General features: G+C 35.9%; 1 protein-coding gene across 4 annotated transcripts in view; it reads left to right on the forward strand.

Moving 5' to 3' along the window:
• Positions 1–19,627, forward strand: part of LOC137644847 (uncharacterized) — a 24,439-nt gene extending 4,812 nt beyond the window's left edge. For 2 of the 4 annotated variants that reach the window (XM_068377739.1, XM_068377737.1), the window contains exons 2-3: positions 8,228–8,418; positions 17,777–19,627. In XM_068377739.1, coding sequence (XP_068233840.1) covers positions 8,228–8,418; positions 17,777–18,305 — 720 coding nt within the window. In that variant the 3' untranslated portion in view covers positions 18,306–19,627. Of the gene's footprint in view, positions 1–7,073; positions 7,830–8,227; positions 8,419–17,776 lie in introns of those variants that run through there. The other 2 variants (XM_068377738.1, XM_068377740.1) reach the window with 2 other exon arrangements.
• The last annotated feature ends 2,343 nt before the right edge of the window (positions 19,628–21,970 follow it).

The following is a 21,970-nucleotide window of genomic DNA, read 5'->3' on the forward strand; positions in this document are numbered from 1 at the left end:
GAGAGAGAGAGAGAGAGAGAGAGCGGCGGCAGTAAACAAGCCTAACAACTTTAGTAAGTAGCCTACACTTAATTTAACTGAGACAGGACAGATGACCGAGGGATTGATAATGGCTATCTTTATTGACTTGGGAGGGCCAGTGCAGGTTTCGTTATAAATTGCGTGCATGCTAAGTATTTTTTTATTTATGAAACAATTTTGGGGAAAGTGGGAATTGGTGGAAATACTGTAGGCTTATATCACAAGTGAATCTATATGTTTGTTGAAAATACAATATGGCTAGAGTTTGGGATTATTATTATTATTATTACTTGCTAAGCTACGCCCCTAGTTTGAAAAGCAGAATGTTATAAGCCAGAGGGCTCCAACAGGGACAATAGCCCAGTGAGGAAAGGAAATAAGGAAACTACAAAACAAGTAATTATCTATTGAAATTAAATATTTTAAGAAAAGTAACAACATTAAAATAAATCTTCCATATATAACTATAAAAACTTTAAATAAACAAGAGGAAGAAAAATAAGATTGAATATGTTGAGAATATTTTTTTTTTATTAATTTAATCATAAAGTATAATAAACGTTTGAACTGGGATGTGACTGGCTCGGTGTAAATAATGTGTGTTATTCCTCCATGGATATTGGTTGTCTCCAAAGGAGTCTCAAAAAGGACTTTATAATTTGAACAGTAAAAAGAAGCTTTAGTCATTACCGAAAGGATTTAGATGATTAACCTCGAAGCAATGGTGAACAACAGCAAGGTTCTTCTGGTGGTAAATAGAAACCTGATAATGTGTTCGTGGTTTTAGAGTAAGAAAAGAATGTAGGATGGCAGGCTAGTGGAAGCAAGTGCTTAATAGGAAATGTTACGTATATGGAACTTTTTATTATATAGAGGCCAGGTGGAATGAATAAGACACTGAAAAGGAAATGCCTTAAAAATGAGAGTATGTGGTAAGTAAATTACAAAGAGCCCACGGTTTTAATGCGCTGCTAAAGGAACATATGTGTCAATATCGAAAGAATACAAAGCAGTTAGGCTATGTTTCGAAATGTTTAAGCACGGGATTCATTCACGATTCAGCTGTTGAAGTATGAATGTGATAGTAACTCTTGGCTTGTGCTTGCTGGACCACCCATTATTATAGTTCATAGGTAATTGTTGTTGACGACGTGTTTTGTTACATGCTATAGTTCAGTTGGTTTATTCTGGTAAATCTTTGAATATAACTTTTGATAGAAGTATTCAAAAACATCATTTCAGCTAGTGCTATAATAATAATAATAATAATAATAATAATAATAATAATAATAATAATAATAATAATAATAATCTTTACTTCTGCAAAATTCAAATACAAAGATACAATAGGGGTATGTTGTTGCACTTATGGCATCAGGAAAAAAAGTAAGAAATGCAATAATACCAGTGATTACAGTACAGTACGTAAATAGCAGGATTAGCACAGAATTCCAAGGTCAAGAGCGTATGTAAAGTCCAATTTAAAAGATAATACTAAACAAACATGGGGAAAAATACGGTAGTCTATAGATACAGATAATCATAACAAAATTCAAGACCTACAAATTAAAAATACGTGACAACGGCAATAGCAAGGAAAAAAAAACATCAGTAAGGACATAGGGTTGCATTAGAGATAAAGCATGGTATACTGTAACAGATGCCGTATATATAACGCCATACTGTATATAGGGTAACTCACAACAATCAGTTTACTGTATCTACTTGCCAAAATCAATTATGTCTGTCTGTTAAGATTGCCTTGCCTTATGCAAGATACAAGCGAATCATACAATGCAATTCCAATTTTCTCAAGTGTTGACCTAATAATAGGTGATATAACCCTATGATCGTGTTTATTTCCTTTAAAATCAAAAGGAAAATGTTGAGATGAGTGCAATGGTTAAGGTGACTCGGTCTTCCCACCCTTTTCCCGTGCCGTGTCCCACGGGAGATATCGTTTGCATACCAGCTGTTATGGTGGGGATGCGGAGAGAGAGAGAGAGAGAGAAAGAGAGAGAGAGAGAGAGAGAGAGAGAGAGAGGGTGTCTTTCCCCTTGGGGTTATAGTTGGTAGGACTTGGGTGGGAGGGGAGAGGGAATGGCAGGTGGGCGCTAGTCTAGTTTCCGTTGTACCCCAACTTGAATGGCTTTTGGTGTACCATGGGCCAGTAAGTTTTGACGGCTGATCGATATTTTCTCATATGTCGTGATGTACAACTGGCCAACGCTTCCGTGTCTGACATTTTGAAGCCTATTGAGAGCAGCCAATTTTCGGAGATGATATCTAAATTTCATCCAATTATAAGCATTTTGATTTTTAGGTAGTCTTTCGTACGCAAGTTTAGCAGAACGTTTGTAAAATTTCAGCGCTATAACGGTATTATTATAGTTAATTTGATAGCATATATACACAGCCTTTTCAGGAATGTTTTAATATTTTGTCTCCTGTAACCTTCTCAGATTTCAATTAAATTGAATGTTGTTAATCTTGAAGCAGGTGTTCCTCAGTGACAACGTAAATTCTGAAAATGCAAAATTTTACTGTCAGTGAGTGAGAGGAGTAAGTATATATTTGACTAAAACAGCCCATTTTCAGGTTATTTTAATTTAAGATATGTTGCATTTGTTAACGTTTTTTTCTTAAAGAAATTAGACACGTAGTCGAACTATAAATCTTAAATGATTTAAGGTCATCATGTCATTATTGCCGTTTAATCACGTCCTGAACTCAATAAATCCCCTGTGCTACAAAGTTTACAACTTAAACACTGCTATTGTTAGCTGCCACATGGCGTTTGGATGAGAGAGAGAGAGAGAGAGAGAGAGAGAGAGAGAGAGAGAGAGAGAGAGAGAGAGAGAGAGAGAGAGATCTTCTATTCAATGGATTATTCTACTACAAGTAGCAGATACACGAGGATTTGATTAAAAAAAAAAAAAGAATAATAGGTGATATAAAGATATAATGCATGGCAGAAAGAAACTAATTAATTTATAAATAAATTACGATTAGGGACGGAAACCCTATTCATTTACATTATCTCTCTCTCTCTCTATCTCTCTCTCTCTCTCTCTCTCTCTCTCTCTCTCTCTCTCTCTCTCTATATATATATATATATATATACCAGGATCATAAGTATTTTTTTTGCAACATGTACGTCCGAATATTATCGGCAATTTATATATATATATATATATATATATATATATATAGTTATTATATATAATATATAGAACTGTGTACGTATATTCCCTTTCTGAGTAGGGATACCTTTACGTGGTAAAATGGTTTGTCTATCGCCAGGATCAAAATCTATAATATTCAGATACCCATGCTAGGTTGGTTTGCTGTAAGCGCTCAGACTAAAGACTCACCATTATCAATCCGCACTGACCAACATGGTGATGAAAATCGGCCAAACCCCAGCCATGAATAAAGCCATGTCTGAGGCCTTTGTCCTGTATTGGACTAGAAATTACTGCATTTGTTGTTGTTGTTGTTGTTGTTGTTGTGTATATTGTACGGACCTGGACAATACCATATGGTCTCGAACTTACTTAGCTCTGAATAGTCGCAAAGAGGGTCCAAACTTGAATTATCCTGGATGATCCCACAGACCTTGGATGACCTTAAATACCCAGGAATTTAGATAGTCCTAGACTGAATGGTCTGGTCTCAGACTGTCCTGTAAGGTATAACACATAGGAAAATGGCTATGCCAGTAGTCTGGGTAAAACCCTTTGGAGGTATCTTAAACATGCTACGACCTCTGTACCATGGTCTTCCACTGTCTTGGGTTAGAGTTCTCTTGCTTGAGGGTACACTCTGGCACACTATTCTATCTTATTTCTCTTCCTCTTGATTTTTTAAAGTTTTTTATAGTTTATATTGGTGGTATTTATTTTAATAATGTTATTCTTAAAATATTTTATTTTTTCTTGGTTCCTTTCCTCACGGCTATTTTCCCTGTTGGAGCCCTTGGGCTTATAGCATCCTGCTTTTCCAACAAGGGTTGTAGCTTAGCAACTACTACTACTACTAATAATAATATTATTATAGGACCAGAAGACTTCTTTTTTCCACTGTTATCACTTACTACCTTAAGGGGTCGGTTGCCTGATGCACCCTCTCCAGTGCCATCTGTCAAAGGCATCCTCTTCCACCAAACCTCTTCTCTCCATATCATCCTTCACCTTATTCCGCTATTTAATTATCTGCCTCCCACTTGATCTTCCCCTAACCGGTTCCTCCCAAGCTCTACTCACTCCCTCCCCACCATTCATCCTCAACATGTGCCCACGCCATCTCAGTCGGGGCATTTTTATCACCTCTGTAATCTTTACAACATCTGTCATTCTTATTTCACCATTTTTCCAATCTTTCAAGCAGTGATATTCCATAATCCACATTAGCATTCTCATCTCTGTTCCCTTACCTTTGCTTCCTCTTGTCATTGTAGAGTCCATGTTTCCGATCCATACATTAATACTGGTCTTATTACTGTGGTGTAAATCTTGACTTTTAGCTTGATTGGTATTTTTTTTTTATTACATACCACTTCTGCTATCTCCCTCCACTTCCCTCCTGGCTACTTTTATCCTATTCTTAACTCATCCTCGCATCCTCCCTTCTGACTTATAGTAGATCCCAAGTATCTAGCTTGTTCCACCTGTTTTATAATCGAGCCTCTTCATTCGTGCAAGGCTACCCAGTCCTTAACTTCCTTACTGCTTACCATAACTTAAGTCATATCCACATTTACTCTCAAGCCACCCCTCTCCAAAGTCTCTTGCCACTCTCTACAACCCTTCTCCGCAAGTCTTCCTCGTTTTCAGTGGTAATCACCAAATCATCTGCATATAGCAACTCCCATATGTCATCAAGTATGATCTCTTCACTTAACAACTTATACATGACCACCACAAATAAAAACGGGTTTAATGTTGACCTCTGGTATAATCCAACACTAACTTCAAAGGTTTCTGTTTCCCCAAGATATGTTATTACTTTTGTTTTTGTCCTTGGTCATCAGCATATAATTGGATGTACCAGGTTGATTCCAAAATGAGCTTAGGGGCTCTATTTATCCTGTACTAGACAGAGAAAGGTGGCAAATAAACCTGCAACCAATTGGCTGCTTTTGAGGGGACTCATTACCTAACTCGACTCTATCTTTGATTTAGTGTTCCCTTAACAGTAACAAATCAACAAAGAGTAATTTCTTCAAGAAAACCAAAGACTACATACTGAAGGAAGATATGAAGGCTGATACTATTATAGCACTCAAACGTGTGTGCTATGAAAAGATGCCAGATACTCCCATCCGAAACGAATGGCTCCATCTATTAAGTGACCGGTTAAACATTCAGAGCCGTAATCCTTACGGGAATATAGGATGGAGTTCGATTGTAAATTTGCTACATAATTTTTCATAATTTACCTCGTCAGTATATTTTATTCTTGTGTTTATGACGTTCCTAAATTTTAGATAACTAAATTGTAATTTTACAAAAAGGTACATTTATAGACGAAGAATACATATCCTTATGTTTCTCAGTCTGTTTTTTTTTTCAGAAACTTAATAGCTATGTCTCTTATAATTTAGTTGATTTTCTTGCAATTTCAAGTATTGTATATTACAATCCTTTTTAAATAATCTATACTATATCACGTTCGAATAAAGTAAAACATATTGTATATCTGATTTGTTAAACTTAGTCATATGTGATGTGTAGGCATACATTTAATTACAGTTTGTAGGCCATTGTAGAATGATATTGGGTGTAGGCTATATGGAACACAATTGTAATTTTTTTTTTTATTGAGTCGGAAATGCATGATGCACCCATGTATACTCTTTAGTAACATAAACTAATAAATGTATAGATATACAAACAAAAGGAATACAATAAATCACTAAATTGAATCACAAATAAAAATAATCAAAAGGGGATGGAAATAGAAATAAGGTAGCATACAAGCCAACTAAAAATGAAAGATAAATCACATCAAAGGAACTTTAATAAATTATAGATAAGAAAAAATAACAGTAAATAATATTCCACAAATTGTAAACACACCCCCACAAAAAAAATACAAGGAAGCTAAAATTACGCCATGAATTACATGCAAATAAACTAATATAATTATAAATATGAGAAAACATAATACTAAAAGAAAAAGAATTTCTTCATGAATTGAATACATCGTGCAAACAACATAAACAAAGCAAGTATGCAAACATAAAAGGCGCAGACAGTAAACACGCATCCAATGTTCATGAAATACAAATACAAACAAATACAGTTTACAAATACTGTTAAAATGTTAGTCTTTATTTAGGAAATAGAAAAAAATAAGAAGACAAGGAATACTAACAAAATAATATGTTTAAGCAGTATACTCCTGTAGGCTAATGCTACTCAGGTGTGCAAACATGCTGAAATATTCATACACTTATAAGTTAAATCAAAGTTAAATATAATACATACCACTAAACATGTTCATAACGCTAAATTTGTCAGCTCCTGAGAAATACATTATTTTAATAGCTTTATGACCAAATAAAAAAAAAGTTTGAGAAAAGCGTATTGCGGATGCCTAGCCTTCATCTTATATCCAATATCAGTGGGGCTTACTCATTAGTAGCACATATTTCATGTATTATACTGTAAGTACTCACCGTTCTTTGTCCTTAGGGAACCTGTGAAACACCTAATGAGGATCTGTTTCTTTTGGTTTATTGCAAACAACACACTGTGTGACTTATTCACTGCTGGCGCCATGATTTGGTTTGTGTCAACTGTCAAATTCTGATAATAAACAAACAGACGACAAACGATATACCTACAACGCCATCTGAATACTGAGCGGTCAAACTATTGTGTTAACTTTGGAGTTGCCAATCAGTGTATTAACATTCATATTTTTAGCTTTCCTATATTCCTTCAGTATATAGTCTTTGAAGAAAACTATTTAGCCTCCTTTCAAAGGGTTGTCTTCAGGGTCTTCTTCTTGTGTTTCCTACAGTCTGAAAAAAGGAAGGTGGAAGGAAGATGAGGACAAAGCCTGCTAGTCTTTCCTCAACAGCTCACAGGAATGTTCCCTTCTGGGATGTAAACGGCCGACAAAATCCCATCGGATGGACAGTATGCTGTGAAATAGAATGAGCTAGTAACTCCATCAACTGATAGTTTTACTAGCAGGGATCATGTATTGGCTGTCACCTAGTGAAGATGTCCTGACTGAGATGAGACCCTTGATCAGTGGACCATCAGTCATGCCTCACTTCTATGAAGGCCTACCTTCTTAAGGTCATATAAAATTACCCAACAGTTTGTCCATAAGGGATTCAGCAAAGACCCTGAACCAGTGGGATCCATTACTAAGACCCGATTTATGCCAGTTTTGTAAATTAACAGCAAGCACTTTTGCATCCTGTACTTTCATTATATACAGCATCAACTGTTGGTTACTTATCAACTATTTGATTCCAGAATAATTGTCTCCTGCCCAAATGTTGGAGTAGAAGTGTGTGTGCGCTTGTCTAGCCCAAGGTTGCTTAGGGAAATAAAAGCTATCCAGCTTATCTGCCACTTAACTGCATTAAACAGTAGGAGTTAGCTAGATGCTCCACGATGAAGAATCATAAATAGCGAAGTACAATACTGTACTCATGATTTTCATGAGTGAGGGGAAGCTAAAGCGGAGTTTCTTCCTCGATACAATTTTAGAATTATTGATGAAGGAATTTTCTTCAAAATTTGGTGGTGAATGATAATGTGCCAAGTGTTATAAAGTATGTACAGGTACTGTATGCTGTAACTGAATCAGGTTTTGTAATCTTTAACTTTTTATTTTTTAATTTGAATTTGCTTTGCCATTAATTTTGCTTCGAGTTATAATTAATACTGACATACCTAGGTAAAATTTTTCTTCTTGTTAATTTCTTTACAATTGTGACAGAATTGTTATTCAAGTTTTTTTTTTTTTCATTCACTCGCTTCTTTAGTCTGGGAATTTTTGCAATACGAATTAGGCTATCATAATCTAATGGACTATCTGTCTAAAAACTTATAATTTTAATATTTTATTTTTTTTTCATTATAAACTTGAAATTGATCATTTTCAGAAACTTTTGTTTATTATTTCAACAGAAAAAGAAAGGAATGAATTTTTACCCTAAAATGAAATTTATCATTTTCAGATGCCTGTGCCAGTGTCACCATGTAAAGATGAATCTAGTCAGAGTGCTTCAGCAGGCACTCCAGGTGCAATGACCATACCAGTACAGGAGACAGCACAAACTCCTGGAAGTATAGAAATCTCTCAAAATGTAGACAGTGTTGATCCAGATGTCGTTGCTGGTTATCAAGACTGTTTAAAAGAAACTCTCAGGTTTGTAAGGCTCTAACATTTGTAGATACCACATTCAAATCCAATGAATAGGCTTTCTATGGGCTAGCACTATGGCTGTATATGGATGAAATAGCTTTAAGATAAATTATTGCATACTTAATATATTAGCAGTTCTGCTGGCTTCACAATTCTTGAACTGACTCATTCTCTCCCATCAAGAACTGGATATGTTCATAATGGTCTAAAGGAATCTGCTTTGCAATCAAGCCAGCATTGGAAAATCTAGATACTATACTCCACTCTAACACAAACTACAGTATTTGGTTTGCATGAAAATCCAGTTAAATGGTTATGTTTCTAGTACAGTACAGGTAATGAGTTTAGGTCATTTTTAGTTTGCAATAAATTACTGCTTCTCGTTAGTGTGTGCTTGCATTTTTCATATTTGTTCCTGTAGAAAGATGAAACCTTTGTTCTTTACATAGGAGTATGATATCAGTAAAGCTGGAATATGGGTGTCAAAGCTTTCAACGAGGTGTCAACATTTGACTGATTGTTACCAGTTGGCAGCGGGGAAACACCAGGCCCACAACATGCTCACTGACAAACCACTTTGATTTCAGCCACGAGTGTGAACGAAAGTTCTCACCTTAATCTCCGACTTACTGAATAAAATTAAAACTTTTTCCCTTTTTGTTTTGTTTCCTTGTGTCTGCGTTTCAGTGAGGAATGCCAGACATGTACACCTGTCACGCCTGTCTCATAGCAAGACGGATTCTCACCTTCTTTGCCCGGGTTGCAGAGGACTCTCCTGCACCCAGGACTCTTCCTGTGATGATTGTTGGGAGTGGCCATTCTCCCAGTGGGAGGTGAACGACAGGAGGAGGAAGAAATCTAAAAGGGATTCTTCACCTTAAGGATCTTCCTTGAAGTCTAAGAAATCCCAACTTCTCTTCCTCTGGCCTGGTCTCCTCCCCTCTGGCTTTTCCCCATCGACCTCCTCAAGGGGTTCTAAGGTGAAGAGTGGTAGCCGTTTAACACTGTAGTAACCTTCCAGGCAGAAGCTTTTCCCCTTCCTTGGGTCTAAGGGGCTCACCTTTGAAGGACAAGCTAGTAGAAGTGTTAGCTCGGGGCTCTGCAGGAAAGTGTTTCAGCTCCTGCCGTGGATGGCATCAGTTCATCTCCTTGCCACCTCGCAAAAGTCTAAAGTCTAATGGCTACCTTCAGCTGCAGCTGAAAGAATATTCACTTAAATAAACTTTAGGTTTGTGCTAGTTAGGGAAAAATTGAAATTATCTCTGAATTTTTCATATTTCTGTGATTTGGTGTGGTTTATACAACCACTGGATTCAAAAGAGAAGCAATTTGAACATCAGGAAAGTATAGAAATAATTATCTCTATTATTTAAAATCTGTTATTCCACCTATTGGGTAGTAGATTTGTCTCTCATATCTTTCCATTTACCAACTACCGAATATTGGGTACTGTATTGTTTATCCCCTATCTATATTTCTATGAAGAGGGATCTTGGCATTTTCTGGAGATGCTTATAATATTGCATCTTCCCACAAGGCTGTAGCCTCAGTTGAAGACAGAGCATCTCCAAATTCTTTAGGGAACTTTTATATGCAATACCTTCCTGACATTAAAGCTAAGATCCAAGATAACCTGATGTTTCCCAGTTCTTGGAATTTTAAGGGCATAATTTTCTGAGCTCATGATGCCTGAAAAATAATGCCGTAGTTTCTCGGCATCTTCAGATGGATCACTGGTGACAGGATTGTTAACTTTCAAAAAAGAAGAAATATGCTGTAGGGTCCAGTAGTGATGATTTTCCCTCATACATTTCTTAGTGTTCTCCCATTTCAGAGGTAGGTTAGGTCATTGAGACTAAAAGTAAGTACTGTACTGTACTGTATCTTGATTCAAATGAGTTTAAGTCAGAATAAATTCCCTGACATCTGAAATATCTTCATTAATTTTACTCAGATGTAGAATGGTATATTTCAATTTACAAAATCAATTTCCAATGTACAGACTTATGTTGTGACAGAAATTGACCCCAATCATAATATCAAGTTAGAAGCTCCTGGCCCCTCTGAGGAATAGTCCAGTCAAATTAGGAAATAGGAATTTAAAAATTTATCAGGTGAAAATTGGAGAATTCCTTCTTTAGACATTTGGAAATAACATATCAAAAGTCCCCATCAATTCACCCTGAGCTTTATCTACCATTTTGCAATATGGTTGCCAAATTTCAGTTTTCACTTTTTTATGAAAATAGTTGGTCTGATGATAATTACTATTAATGACATTATTATAGAATTAGTATGGACCGGCAGGGGTCACTTGTCTTAGTTAGTTTGTTAGTTAGATACAGTAGGCACTGCGCATCACAAGGAACTGGCTATCCTTTGATGAATCTTGCCAATGAATCCTCTATGGATTTAGCTAGTCAATGGAAAGAGAAGATGACAGAATGGCCCCCATTTCCGGGCGTAGCGGGGTGCTAATAATCTCCCGGTTTATAAATACTAAAGAAACATTGAAAATTGGTAATTGAGGAGTTACAGCAAGTGGCGAGTGAATTTATGAAATATAGTTAGCATATCTTGGCCCTAAGTGAAACACATTGTAAGGGGATTGGTAAGGAAACCTTAGACCAAGGCAATACTGTATACAGTATATATCTATTCAGGAATAACAGATGGAGTTGGAAAAGAAGGGGTAGGAATGATGATGGCACCAAGAGCAGAAAAGTCATTAACTGAGTGGAGAGCTGTAAACAGTAGATTTTTTGCAAATTTTGAATCAAAGCAGTGCAATATGCGTATTATAGTTTGCTATACGCCAACAAATGATTCCTCTGAAGAAAAGAAAGATGAATACTATGAAGAACTGCAGAGTGTAATAGATGAAATCCCAGAGATAGATATGAAAATTGTGATTGCCAATTTCATTGCTGAAGTTGGAGGGAATAATCAAGGGGTAGAGAATGAGATGGGTGTCGAGGCTCTTGGCAAAGTTGCAAATAAAAATGGAGCATATTTCATAAGTTTCTGTTCAACAAACAATCTTGTCATGGGGGGTACTATTTTCCAGCACAAGGACATCTGTAAATATACATGGACTTCACCATGTGGCAATTACAGAAATCAAATAGAGGTGCAGACATTGGTAGTGATCACTAGCTCCTCATTGCCAGACTGAAATTGAAACTGATGCATTTATCAGAAAGGTAGATAGAATACCTAGGTTTGATACAACTAAGCTTTTAGAAGATGAGCACCGAGAAACATTTGCAATTGAATGTATAAATTGATTTGCAGTATTAGAGACTTCAAGAGACGAAGAGCAGACAATTAACAAAGAATCATGTGATATTAAGAACATATATCAGTCAGTTGGTAGTGGAGTTTTGGGTCATGTAGTTACAAGGAGAAAGCCATGGATATCAAATGATACTTGGGATACTATAAAAGGAGACAAAGACAGAAATTGATTGTTAAAAGTTTTCGAGGAAAATTAGTGAAAATACCAAGGTAGACATGCTAAATATTCCAGTATTGATAGTGAGGAGCAAAAGAAAAGGCAGGAATGACTGGAGAGAATATTTAGACAGTAAAGCAGATGAGGCTGACAAAGCTATGAATTCAAGGAGTAGCTATGCTGTAAGAATTGTTCATAGAATTATTAATGAAATCTGTATGGGGGCAAAGAAGAAGAAGCATATACCCATCAAAAAGAGAGAAGGATCTCTTATAATAACAAAAGATGAAGAAAGACAATGTTGAATGGAACACTTTAGTGAGGTGATGAATAGGAGATACGAAGGGAATAATTTGATTGATATACCAGAAACTGATGAAGACCTTGATGTGCCTGTGAATGAATTCAAGTGTGTTTGAAGTCAAAGCTATCATTAAAAACTCAAGAGATGGAAATCTCCTGGATACGATGGAATAACTGCTGAGATGATACTGGCCAAAAATGAAGTGACTCCCTGAATACTTACAAGATTATTTAGTAGAATGTGACATGAAGAGACAAAATCTAATGAATAGGAGTTAGGAGTATTGGTGAATATCGCAAAAAAAGATGATTTGAGTGATTGCAATAATTACAGAGGCATCACACTTATGTCAGTTGTTATGAAAATACTGTATATAGTACATGTATGCTTATTCTAAAGAGACTAGAGAGAAAGATTGATGAAAAGCTGAGAGCTAAACAAGCAGGATTTAGAAAAGGTAGAAGTTGTACTGACCAAAATTTTCAGTTTGAGACATGTACAGCAATGCGTAGAATATAGAAATCTACTTTTGATGGCTTTTTTTGGACTATGAAAAAGCATTTGATAGTGTACACTGGCCAATTTTATGCAGTCCTTTGTTATTATGGAATTCCTCTTAAATATGATTTGATTAAGTATCATCATGAGCATAGTAAGTGCAAAGTTAATTTTAGTGGAGTCCTATCAAATGAATTTCCAGTGAACAGTGGAGTACTCCAAAGGAATGTGTTTTCCCCTATGTAATGCGTAGAACAGTCAGAGATGGGTTAGAAGGATTGGACTAGATTGGTAATAGGAAATTAGCTGACCTAGAGTATGCTGATGATGCTGTCCTTATTAGCAGAATACCACAGGATTTGCAATACTGCTTACCGGGATGCATGAAATATCACATAAGGTTAGGCTCAAGATCAATAGAAGAAAGACAGATGATGAGAACGGAGTACGCAATGGAAGATGAAATATCATTGGAAGGAGAAAGGATTGATAATGTAGAATCATTTAAGTATTTAGGAATTATGATCTCCAATATAGGAGCTTTAGAATTAGAGTTTACTGAAAGATTGAAAAAAGCAAATCACACAATAGCTAGGTTAAGTAAAATTTGGAAATCAAATAGCCTGAAATTACATATAAAAATCAGGCTATATATCAGTTTAGTGAGATTGGTGTCACTGTTTGGACATGAGTCTTTTCTTCGATTGGACAGTAAACTGAGCAGGATACCCTTTAATGGTACATGCATGTAATAGAACATTTTAAGCCCCCTTTCACATAGCTACACGTCCAAACACAATTTTTGCATTTGCACAATATTAGAGTAAGTACTGTACTGTAACTTCTCAGGTGTGGGTGATGAATTTGTGGCGACAGGAATCAAGCCATCAGTTTCTCTTCCATCACCACTGCTTGGTGGTTGTAGATTGTTCTACTAAAGGGTGATACACACAAAGAAAATGTTTTGATTCTGCTGCTGTTGGGAGGAGCCTGGTTTGCTTTCTTTAATTGCTTTTTAAAACCTACTGTTGCTCTCCTAAAGCACTTCAATTGAAATTAATAGAGTTTAAAATCTCCTTCAGGACCTCCGTATAGGACAATGCGTAAATTTTCTCCTGCATCAGTCACTGACTTCTGGGTTGACGAGATACTACTGTATTAAATACATATGTATGCTATCTTAGTTCTTCTCTCTTCTGTAAAAGTCCGAGTAGTTAATGCTTCCCTTCTCCAACGAAAGACAAAAGTGTGCCACACCTGTTTGTAGCATGAAGGTTAAGAATGTCATCTTTTAGTGAACCCAGGGAAGCTTGTAGATCAGAGGAATTGTAATGTCTTGCAGGCCCTCTACCTTGACCAAGTTTCAGTTAAGTCATATTTCTGTTTTCTGGCGTCAGTGCAGCTATAAGTACAAGAAGGTCAACAACATCTCCAACAACAGCAATGGAGCTAACAGAACTTAGACTCTCATGTATAGCTGTCTGTATTATCAATAAATCTGCATCGTCAGTTGCTTGTTTCAGTGAGATATCTTTTTCATTTGGTTTTCAACAATTGTTTGATAAATCTTGATTTGTTATGCTTATTTGATAGAAATTTGTCTTGACTAATACAAACTTTGGTGCGGTGGTAAAATATTATTTCCGTGCACTCGAATGTGCGCGATCTTTGTTGTCTGTATATTTTGTTCTAGATTTGGAGTCACTGTATCCATCAAACACAATGACTGCATTTATGACTGGTAATATGGTTTGATATAAGAGATGTATACACCATAGATCTATTATAACATGATGAAGGATAAAACTCCATCAACAATGAAAACTGCATCATCCAGGTCTTGAAATCTTGTGCTAATATCATTGAAAGTACTGGACATTGTAGCTTTGATTTTTTATACCCTGTTCAGTGAATAACACAGTTGTCATTGGAGCAAGCTCATACTCAAAATGATATTGCACATCATCAGTACTGTCTAATGTGTGAGTTATTCTTTGAAAGATAAGTTGTATCAACATGAACTATATCTTCTCGAATTGTGACACTTGAGTTAATTAATGCCAGAGGTGACACAGTTCTTACGCTTCAATTTTATGTCACTGAAAGTTTGTCCAGTTATGGCATTCATTGACTCCAATCCAATATTATAGCTTTTGTAGCAGTTTATTTTACCATCTCCAACCATCCCATTTGAAAATGTTTAGCTTATAAATTTTTTCATTTATTTGACTAAAATATGACTTAATATGATTGGACTAGAAAGTCTAATGGCATTGTTGTCTTTTTTTGTCTTGTCAGGCGTAGGCTTCACAATCCAGGCTGTTACCATCAATATATCTTGTGCTAATCTGCTTCTGTTGGGACCAACATTTATTAGTAAGAGAAAGAGATTACAGTAGTTCCTCTTTGGTAGATGATTTTTGCTCCTCACTTTCTTAATCACTTTGAGTGAACAATGACTTTAATCATGTGATCAAGTATTCTGCTTTAGTGCCTTTAATGACACAAACTCACATTGACTCACTGGTATCTGCACCTCCAGTCTAAAGTAGTGTCTGAAGTTAAGCTTGAATATACAAGACATACGGCATCTACCTCCAGGCATAGGCTGAAAGCTGTAAAATTTTTTTATATACCACTGTAGATGGAGCATTCTCATTATCTTGCTATTAGCAACTTGCAAGACATGACATACAGCATTAATTCTTGATCCTCAGAATGCCACTCGTGGGTTCATTGCCAATATTTTGAACTTGACAGGTTCAGAGTTTATCCCTAGACTGGCATTTAAGATTACTCAAACTCTGGTGAGCTCCTGCAGTAGAAAGAAAGACCTCCATGAGAATCTTGTCGGTGTCACCAGCTTTGATTTAGCTGATGATCTGAACAGATATCAACTCTAAGGCCAGACGCCTACCTTATCTGGGTTAAATTTTGAAAAGTTGGTTATCCTTTTCTTGCACAACTTACCCTAATTAGATTTTAGAGCTGTGTCCCGAGAATATGGTTAAGACGCAAGTGGTGGCTGAGTACTCAGTTGGATCTCCACAGGTAGTTGCGACTCCTAAAAAAGTTTTTCTTTTCTAGAATTTTAGAGGCTGTAAAAGAGTAAATTGGATGATTAAGGGAAAGTATCTAGTAGATATATCATATATAGCATATATCATATATATCATAGGGGTGAAGTGCTTCCCATGCTTTTTACACATGGTTATGACAGCCTGGTGGATATCATTTCTTAATTCGCAATTGATGGGTCAGAAGTTTGAACCCTGCTTGCAGCTCAAAAGAGTTTTCACTAACATTCACAGCCTCACCATCCCTGTGAGCTAAGGATGGAAAGTTTTGGGGAGTCCCTTGCCTCTGTTGCTCATAAGCTACAAGTAAACCATGTTGCCTCTGATAGTTTATCAGTTTAAAAGATCATTTCTCAAATCTTGCAGATTAATCTGGTTGGCGAAAGAGTGTATGCCATCAGTAAAAAGAGTAGGTCACCTTATAGAGATGCTTTCATTTTGCGACTCTGTTAGGAGTTATTTTTTACTGTTGTGTGCTTGGAAAAGGGGAATTTTAATGATAAAATATATTTCTTATATAATCACTTGAGGCCCATATGGTTTTATCATTGAAAAGCTACCCTTACCTCTATTAATATACTATCACCACATAGTTGGCGAAATCTGACCTCACTTAAACAAGGGGGAGGTGGGAGAAATATATGAACCTCAGGCAAGTATATAAAAAATAAATTTTAATATGAAAATTCCATTTATTTGTATGAAACTAGTTTGAGGTTCATATGGCTGCATCCGACTTTTAGAGGGAGGAGGGTGAGGGCAAGATACAAGGCTTTAATAGTCACCACCAAATTTTCTTTTCTCTTCTTTTAAGAATAAAATGAACTTTAAAAGGGAATCTACTAGAGGATATATGGTAGTTGTCCATGTACAGGAATACCTGGCGTTTTTCACACTATTCTGTGTAAACTTTCCTTTGGAGGTGGTATAGTTTCTTGGTTGAGTCTCTTCTGCATGGAAGCATTATTTTAAGAACTGAATTTAGAAAACTTCTTGCTCTAATAGGGCGCTGGTGGTTAGAGCTACCATGGAAAGTTCTTGGTGAAACTTTAGCATGTGTTGTTGCTTTAATGAATATCTCTGCTGGTCGGTGTCCTTGATTGATCCACAGGATGACTTGGGAAAACTGGAAACCATTACTTTTGGGGCCAGTTGGATGTTATTAGAATAAATTTTGCATTCCTGGTTTTGGAATAATGAATTTTATATAACTTATTTTAAGATGCTGCCTAAACTAAAATAAAAACTCTGTTTAACAGAAGTTGACATTGCTACAAATGATGTCACTTCTTTCAAGCTACTAGGATCAATTAGGATAGTACAAAATTTGCATGAAAGCTTCAGGCCTTCTGTAGTAACATAGGAATCACTGGAAATCCTTCTCCCGGTGAACATAAAAACATAGTGTCTGTAAGAAATAAATTACACTTGAATCTGCGTATCTTGAACATTAAAGAAAAAAAGGAAATTACAATTTTATAATAGACAAATAGACATAACAAGAAACTACACATATTTGCTGATTCTGAAAACAAAGCCCAAGTAAAGGACTTGTACTAGAAATCATAAAAGTATACGCAGAAAATACAAAATCATACTTGGGATATGATCTTACAATGTACATAGGTGGTTGAGTTGAAAAAGGATTTGAATTACAAAAACACCAACACAAATGATTGAAATCAGAACAACAAATAAAATTACGAACCAGTACTGTATTATTATTGTGATGCGGGAAACGAGATGGTGAATGAATAGGCAGGTAAGGTTAGGTTAGGTTAAGTTAGATTTGGTTACATACAATTAGGAAGTAACTAACCCCCTCTTTTTATAAGGTGCTAGTGGACTATAAGTTTTTGATAAAATTTTTTTATTTTAATGACCCCAACACTTACAGATTATTTAAATGTAATATTGTTTTAAAAAATATCTGTACTTTAACAAGATCATTACTGTACATTGTGAATGATATTTATTTTTCCCCTATGAAAATATATTTTGTTACTGAATTAGTTTTTTCTATCACAGGTTCTTGCTGGAAGAAGAGCAATTATCCATGGACCATCCTGTTGTAATGGGTCTTGCAGCTCACTTAACACGTGATCATGCTCATGTGGAACTTAGTAAGCTGTCACATGAATTAACTAATGCTGTATTAGCTTGTGCAGCAACACCAAGTGCTACAGCCACCGAAGTGCCAACTCATCCACAAGATATTTTTTCTCCCTTATCTCAAAGTACAGTCACTGCAGGTTTTGAAGTTACATTAGTGGAAGAAAGAGATGATAATGAAACACTGAATGAAAATCAAAGTGACTGTGAAAGTTTAGAAGAAAACTGTGATATTCAAGATGAAAGTTTAGATGAAAGCTGTGATATTCAAGATATGGACGATGAGGATTACAGTGATTCAGAAGAAGCTGAAGTAGCAGATACAATCATGAGCAATCCTGAATTACGACGGCAATTGTTAAGATTTGTATATCAAGGCTGTGACCTGATTGCTTCTCCTCAACCCATTTCAGAACTGCATCAGGGCCTGATAGTACAACTTTGACCATTTATCTCATGTTATTTTTCACCTTTTCAAGAAAGAAATTCAGACAAAATATCTTATATTGTAATAATATTTTCAGATAAAGTACAAGTAATGTAGCAACAGTAATAAGAAACGCTTCATATATGATCTCGACTGTGATTGGAAAATAGAGCAACTGTGTACATCACAAAGCAAATACAGTAGTTGCAACTGAGCACTTACCAGTAATCTAAAGGCATGAAATTTATTTATTATATCGTTATACATAGACTATGTTAAAGATAAGTTTGTTTAGATATTTATTGAGCATTTCATAAAATAGGAACTATAAAATAGTATAACCACAATGTGCTAGGTCATCAACGTAAAAGTTCAAAATTACCAGTGAAAAATTTTCAGCACTTAGGAAAAAGTTCTGCTATGCTACTAAATTAATACTCAAACTGACTCCCTCCTTTTAGTGTCTAGAATATGTTCCAGTACAGGATTGCTAAAAGAAGAGGCTAGATTTGTAAAGTTGTCTGCAAATTTTGAATGTGTGAATACTTACGGCACACCGGTAGCCTATATGAATTATCTTTAAACTGACATTATTTGAAAAATTGTTTGTACTGTAGAATATTTCGCTAATTTTTCATATAGTATTGGGTATAGTGAAAAAAACATAAAGTACCCAAATTATGAAGAAATCAAACAATTATTGTACAGTATACACGAAGCACTATATACCAGTAAATACTCAAAACCTAAAGATAAGATATGGAGACTTTAAAGTCCATAAGAAAAGGCATGTTTCATGAATTGGACAATATATTGTAGTGATTAAATGCATTCATATGAATGTAATTCTGAGTTACATGTTTGTCAATAAATTTGAATATACTCGTAAATACTGAATGTGATCAATTATGTTGCATTTAATTGAATTTGCGTTTTTGTTGAGTTACTAATTTTTTAATGCACACCAAGTATTCTTTTTCAAACATTTCAATAATTTTTTTTTTATCTTTTGTGTTTAATTCTTATGTAAATGTATATTTATTTTGATTATTGTACCTGTCTTGTGTAAATTTAGATTTACATCTATTTCTTTTACTTAGATGTAAGATGATATTACGATGAAAAGCTTCCGTCGTGAGTACAATTCTTTACAAAACCATGTGAAAGTCTTTATTTTATTTTACATTACATTGACTAGCTAATATTTTTTGTAGAATGCAAGATATTCTGTATAAAGGATAGTACTGTACTTTAGGTAACCTGACTTATCTGTAAGATGTCTGCATAAGAATACGAGCCCATGCCACTTTACCGTTTCCATATTCTGTTAATAAACCTGATTTCTGTAAGTTTTAGAAATTATTGATGTAACTTCATGTTTGTTATATACAACTGATAAAAAAAGTTAGTGCTCTAAAATATCGGCACAATAAACCTAACGTATTGTGAATTCTTGGATATATTGTAGTTGGATTAGAATGTGTATATTGACTAAAACAAAAATATTTTATAGAATAAAATTAATATTTTAACAACATGATTATTTTTTTTGATAATGTGGTAAATACAGTATAACTTTTTTAGAATTAATCTTTATGTTTCTAAGCTATTCAAACATGAGTCCTTAAATAGGAAATCCTCTGATGGCAGCTTGAAGAGCTGTTAAATCATTAACAAGGTAGTTACAGTAGGTAACCACAGGTGGCTGAGGGGGAGCTACCAAACCTGACAGAGTTAAGCCACTTTTGACCATTGGACAAAGGACCAAGAGGTAGTTGAAGGGGGAAGAATAGCTTGAAGGACTCAGCTTTACTTAGCTAGGAGAAATGCAAATTTGACCTTAAACTTGATTTGTTTTGACCCGAATACAAACCCTTCCACTCTTTTTTAGGGATATATTTTCGGAGAAGCTGGAAGACTAGCTATAAGACTTTTATTGAGGTGTAACTTGTACCGGCTACCTCGCTCACACACACACCGGTGTTGTCTTGTCACTTTTTCTTTTGGCTTGTGCCAGAGCGGACGTTTGTCTCTCTCCGCTTTCCAACTTGACTGCCATATTGACTAATCTTTTCTATTTCTTTTCAGGTGTGAGTGTGACTAATTCTAGTCGTCATGCGAATTTGTCCAAAATCTGAAGACCGTAAGTGAAGCACCTTCATGTCTGCAGCCTAGATTGACCCCCATTTATTGAGTCTGGCCTGTAGAAGACTACCATGTACGCTGGACGACACCTATGAGGAGTGTCAAAAGTGGTCTGCCTCCCAGTGGGAGAGATTTGGACAACGGCCGGAGAAGAAGCTTTGGGCACTATCTCCAAAGAACAGCAGGAGCTCGCCCTCTAGTGTCAGTATTCTTTATGAGCATGGGGGGAAGGTCAAGAAAAGTATCATGAACACCATCTCTGGTTGGATTCGTAAGGTCATAGACTGAGCATTGAATCCCAATCCTTGTCCACAGACAAGATGACCCAGAGCACATGACGTTAGGGACATAAACACGTCTCGGCATTCAGGAAAAACTGTGGCGCAGGTTTTACAAGTGGGTGTGTGGAAATATCAGACAACCTTCGCCACCCACTACCTGCAAGATGCGACCTACAGGAACATGGAGATGTTCTTCATTGATCTTGTGGTGGCTGCACAACAAGAGGTTTAAATATCTCAGTTCCTTGATAGACAAGTAGCAGAGGGTACCTAGGATTATAATCTGGGATGAATGTTTAAGAATGACGGGCTCTTTCTTTCTTTCATCTTCCCTCTCTTGGGGAACAGCACTTATGTCTGCAGGTAAAACCATTTTCCTTCTGCAACCTGGTAGAGAAATAATACTACTTGTGTCCCCATACCCATTGATTGATTTTAAGATTCCTACGTTTCTGGGAATTCTTACCTAGACAAGTCACATTGCTAGTATCATAGTCAGACAGATTGCTCAGGCCGCGATACAGTGCTGTGCACATATAATTAGCGAGGTGTCAGGGTTTCTCCCTCATACATTCGGAACACGTGCATGAAAACTCCTGGTAAAAAAACAGACAGTTGGTTCGAATTCCACCCACGTAACGGGTGAGTTATCCCTAATAGAGTGAAAAGGTTTGAATTTAGTGTCGGAACAAATGACAAATTTAAAAGTAATGTAATTTGTATTTTTCCTAATACAAACCATGAGCTTTTTATATAGATTTGGCCCGCCATCACATATCCCCATGTAAGTCTTGCCTGCAATCAAAAGTGACGAGATAACTGGTGTGTGTTTGAGTGGGGTAGCCAGCTACCCCCAAACCCTCACCACTAACTAGCGTAGGGTAGTTACACCTCGCTAAAAGTCTTCGAAAGTATATCCCTAATAAAGAGCTCAAGGTTTGTATCGTTATGAAAAATACAAATTACCCTAATTTTAAATGTCATATTTGTTACTATACAAATACAGTACAAGGCTTTCATCCTTTAGATATGGGATACTCCTTATTTGAAGGTAGTAGAACCAAACTAGCTCCTACAAAGCTCTTGAAATCACTAAAAGCCTGGAGGAGGACAGGAAATTAGTGATTCACTGTTAAGTAATGAAATAATTTTTTTCATTGAAATTGTTTATTTTGATGATTCATATCTGTGAGTCACCATGCTATTAGACCCCATAGGAAGTGGGTGAGGGAAAACGATAAACATACTGTATTACTG

This window comes from Palaemon carinicauda, chromosome 8 (assembly GCF_036898095.1).
Source record: "Palaemon carinicauda isolate YSFRI2023 chromosome 8, ASM3689809v2, whole genome shotgun sequence".
In the NCBI taxonomy this organism is placed as follows: domain Eukaryota; kingdom Metazoa; phylum Arthropoda; class Malacostraca; order Decapoda; family Palaemonidae; genus Palaemon; species Palaemon carinicauda.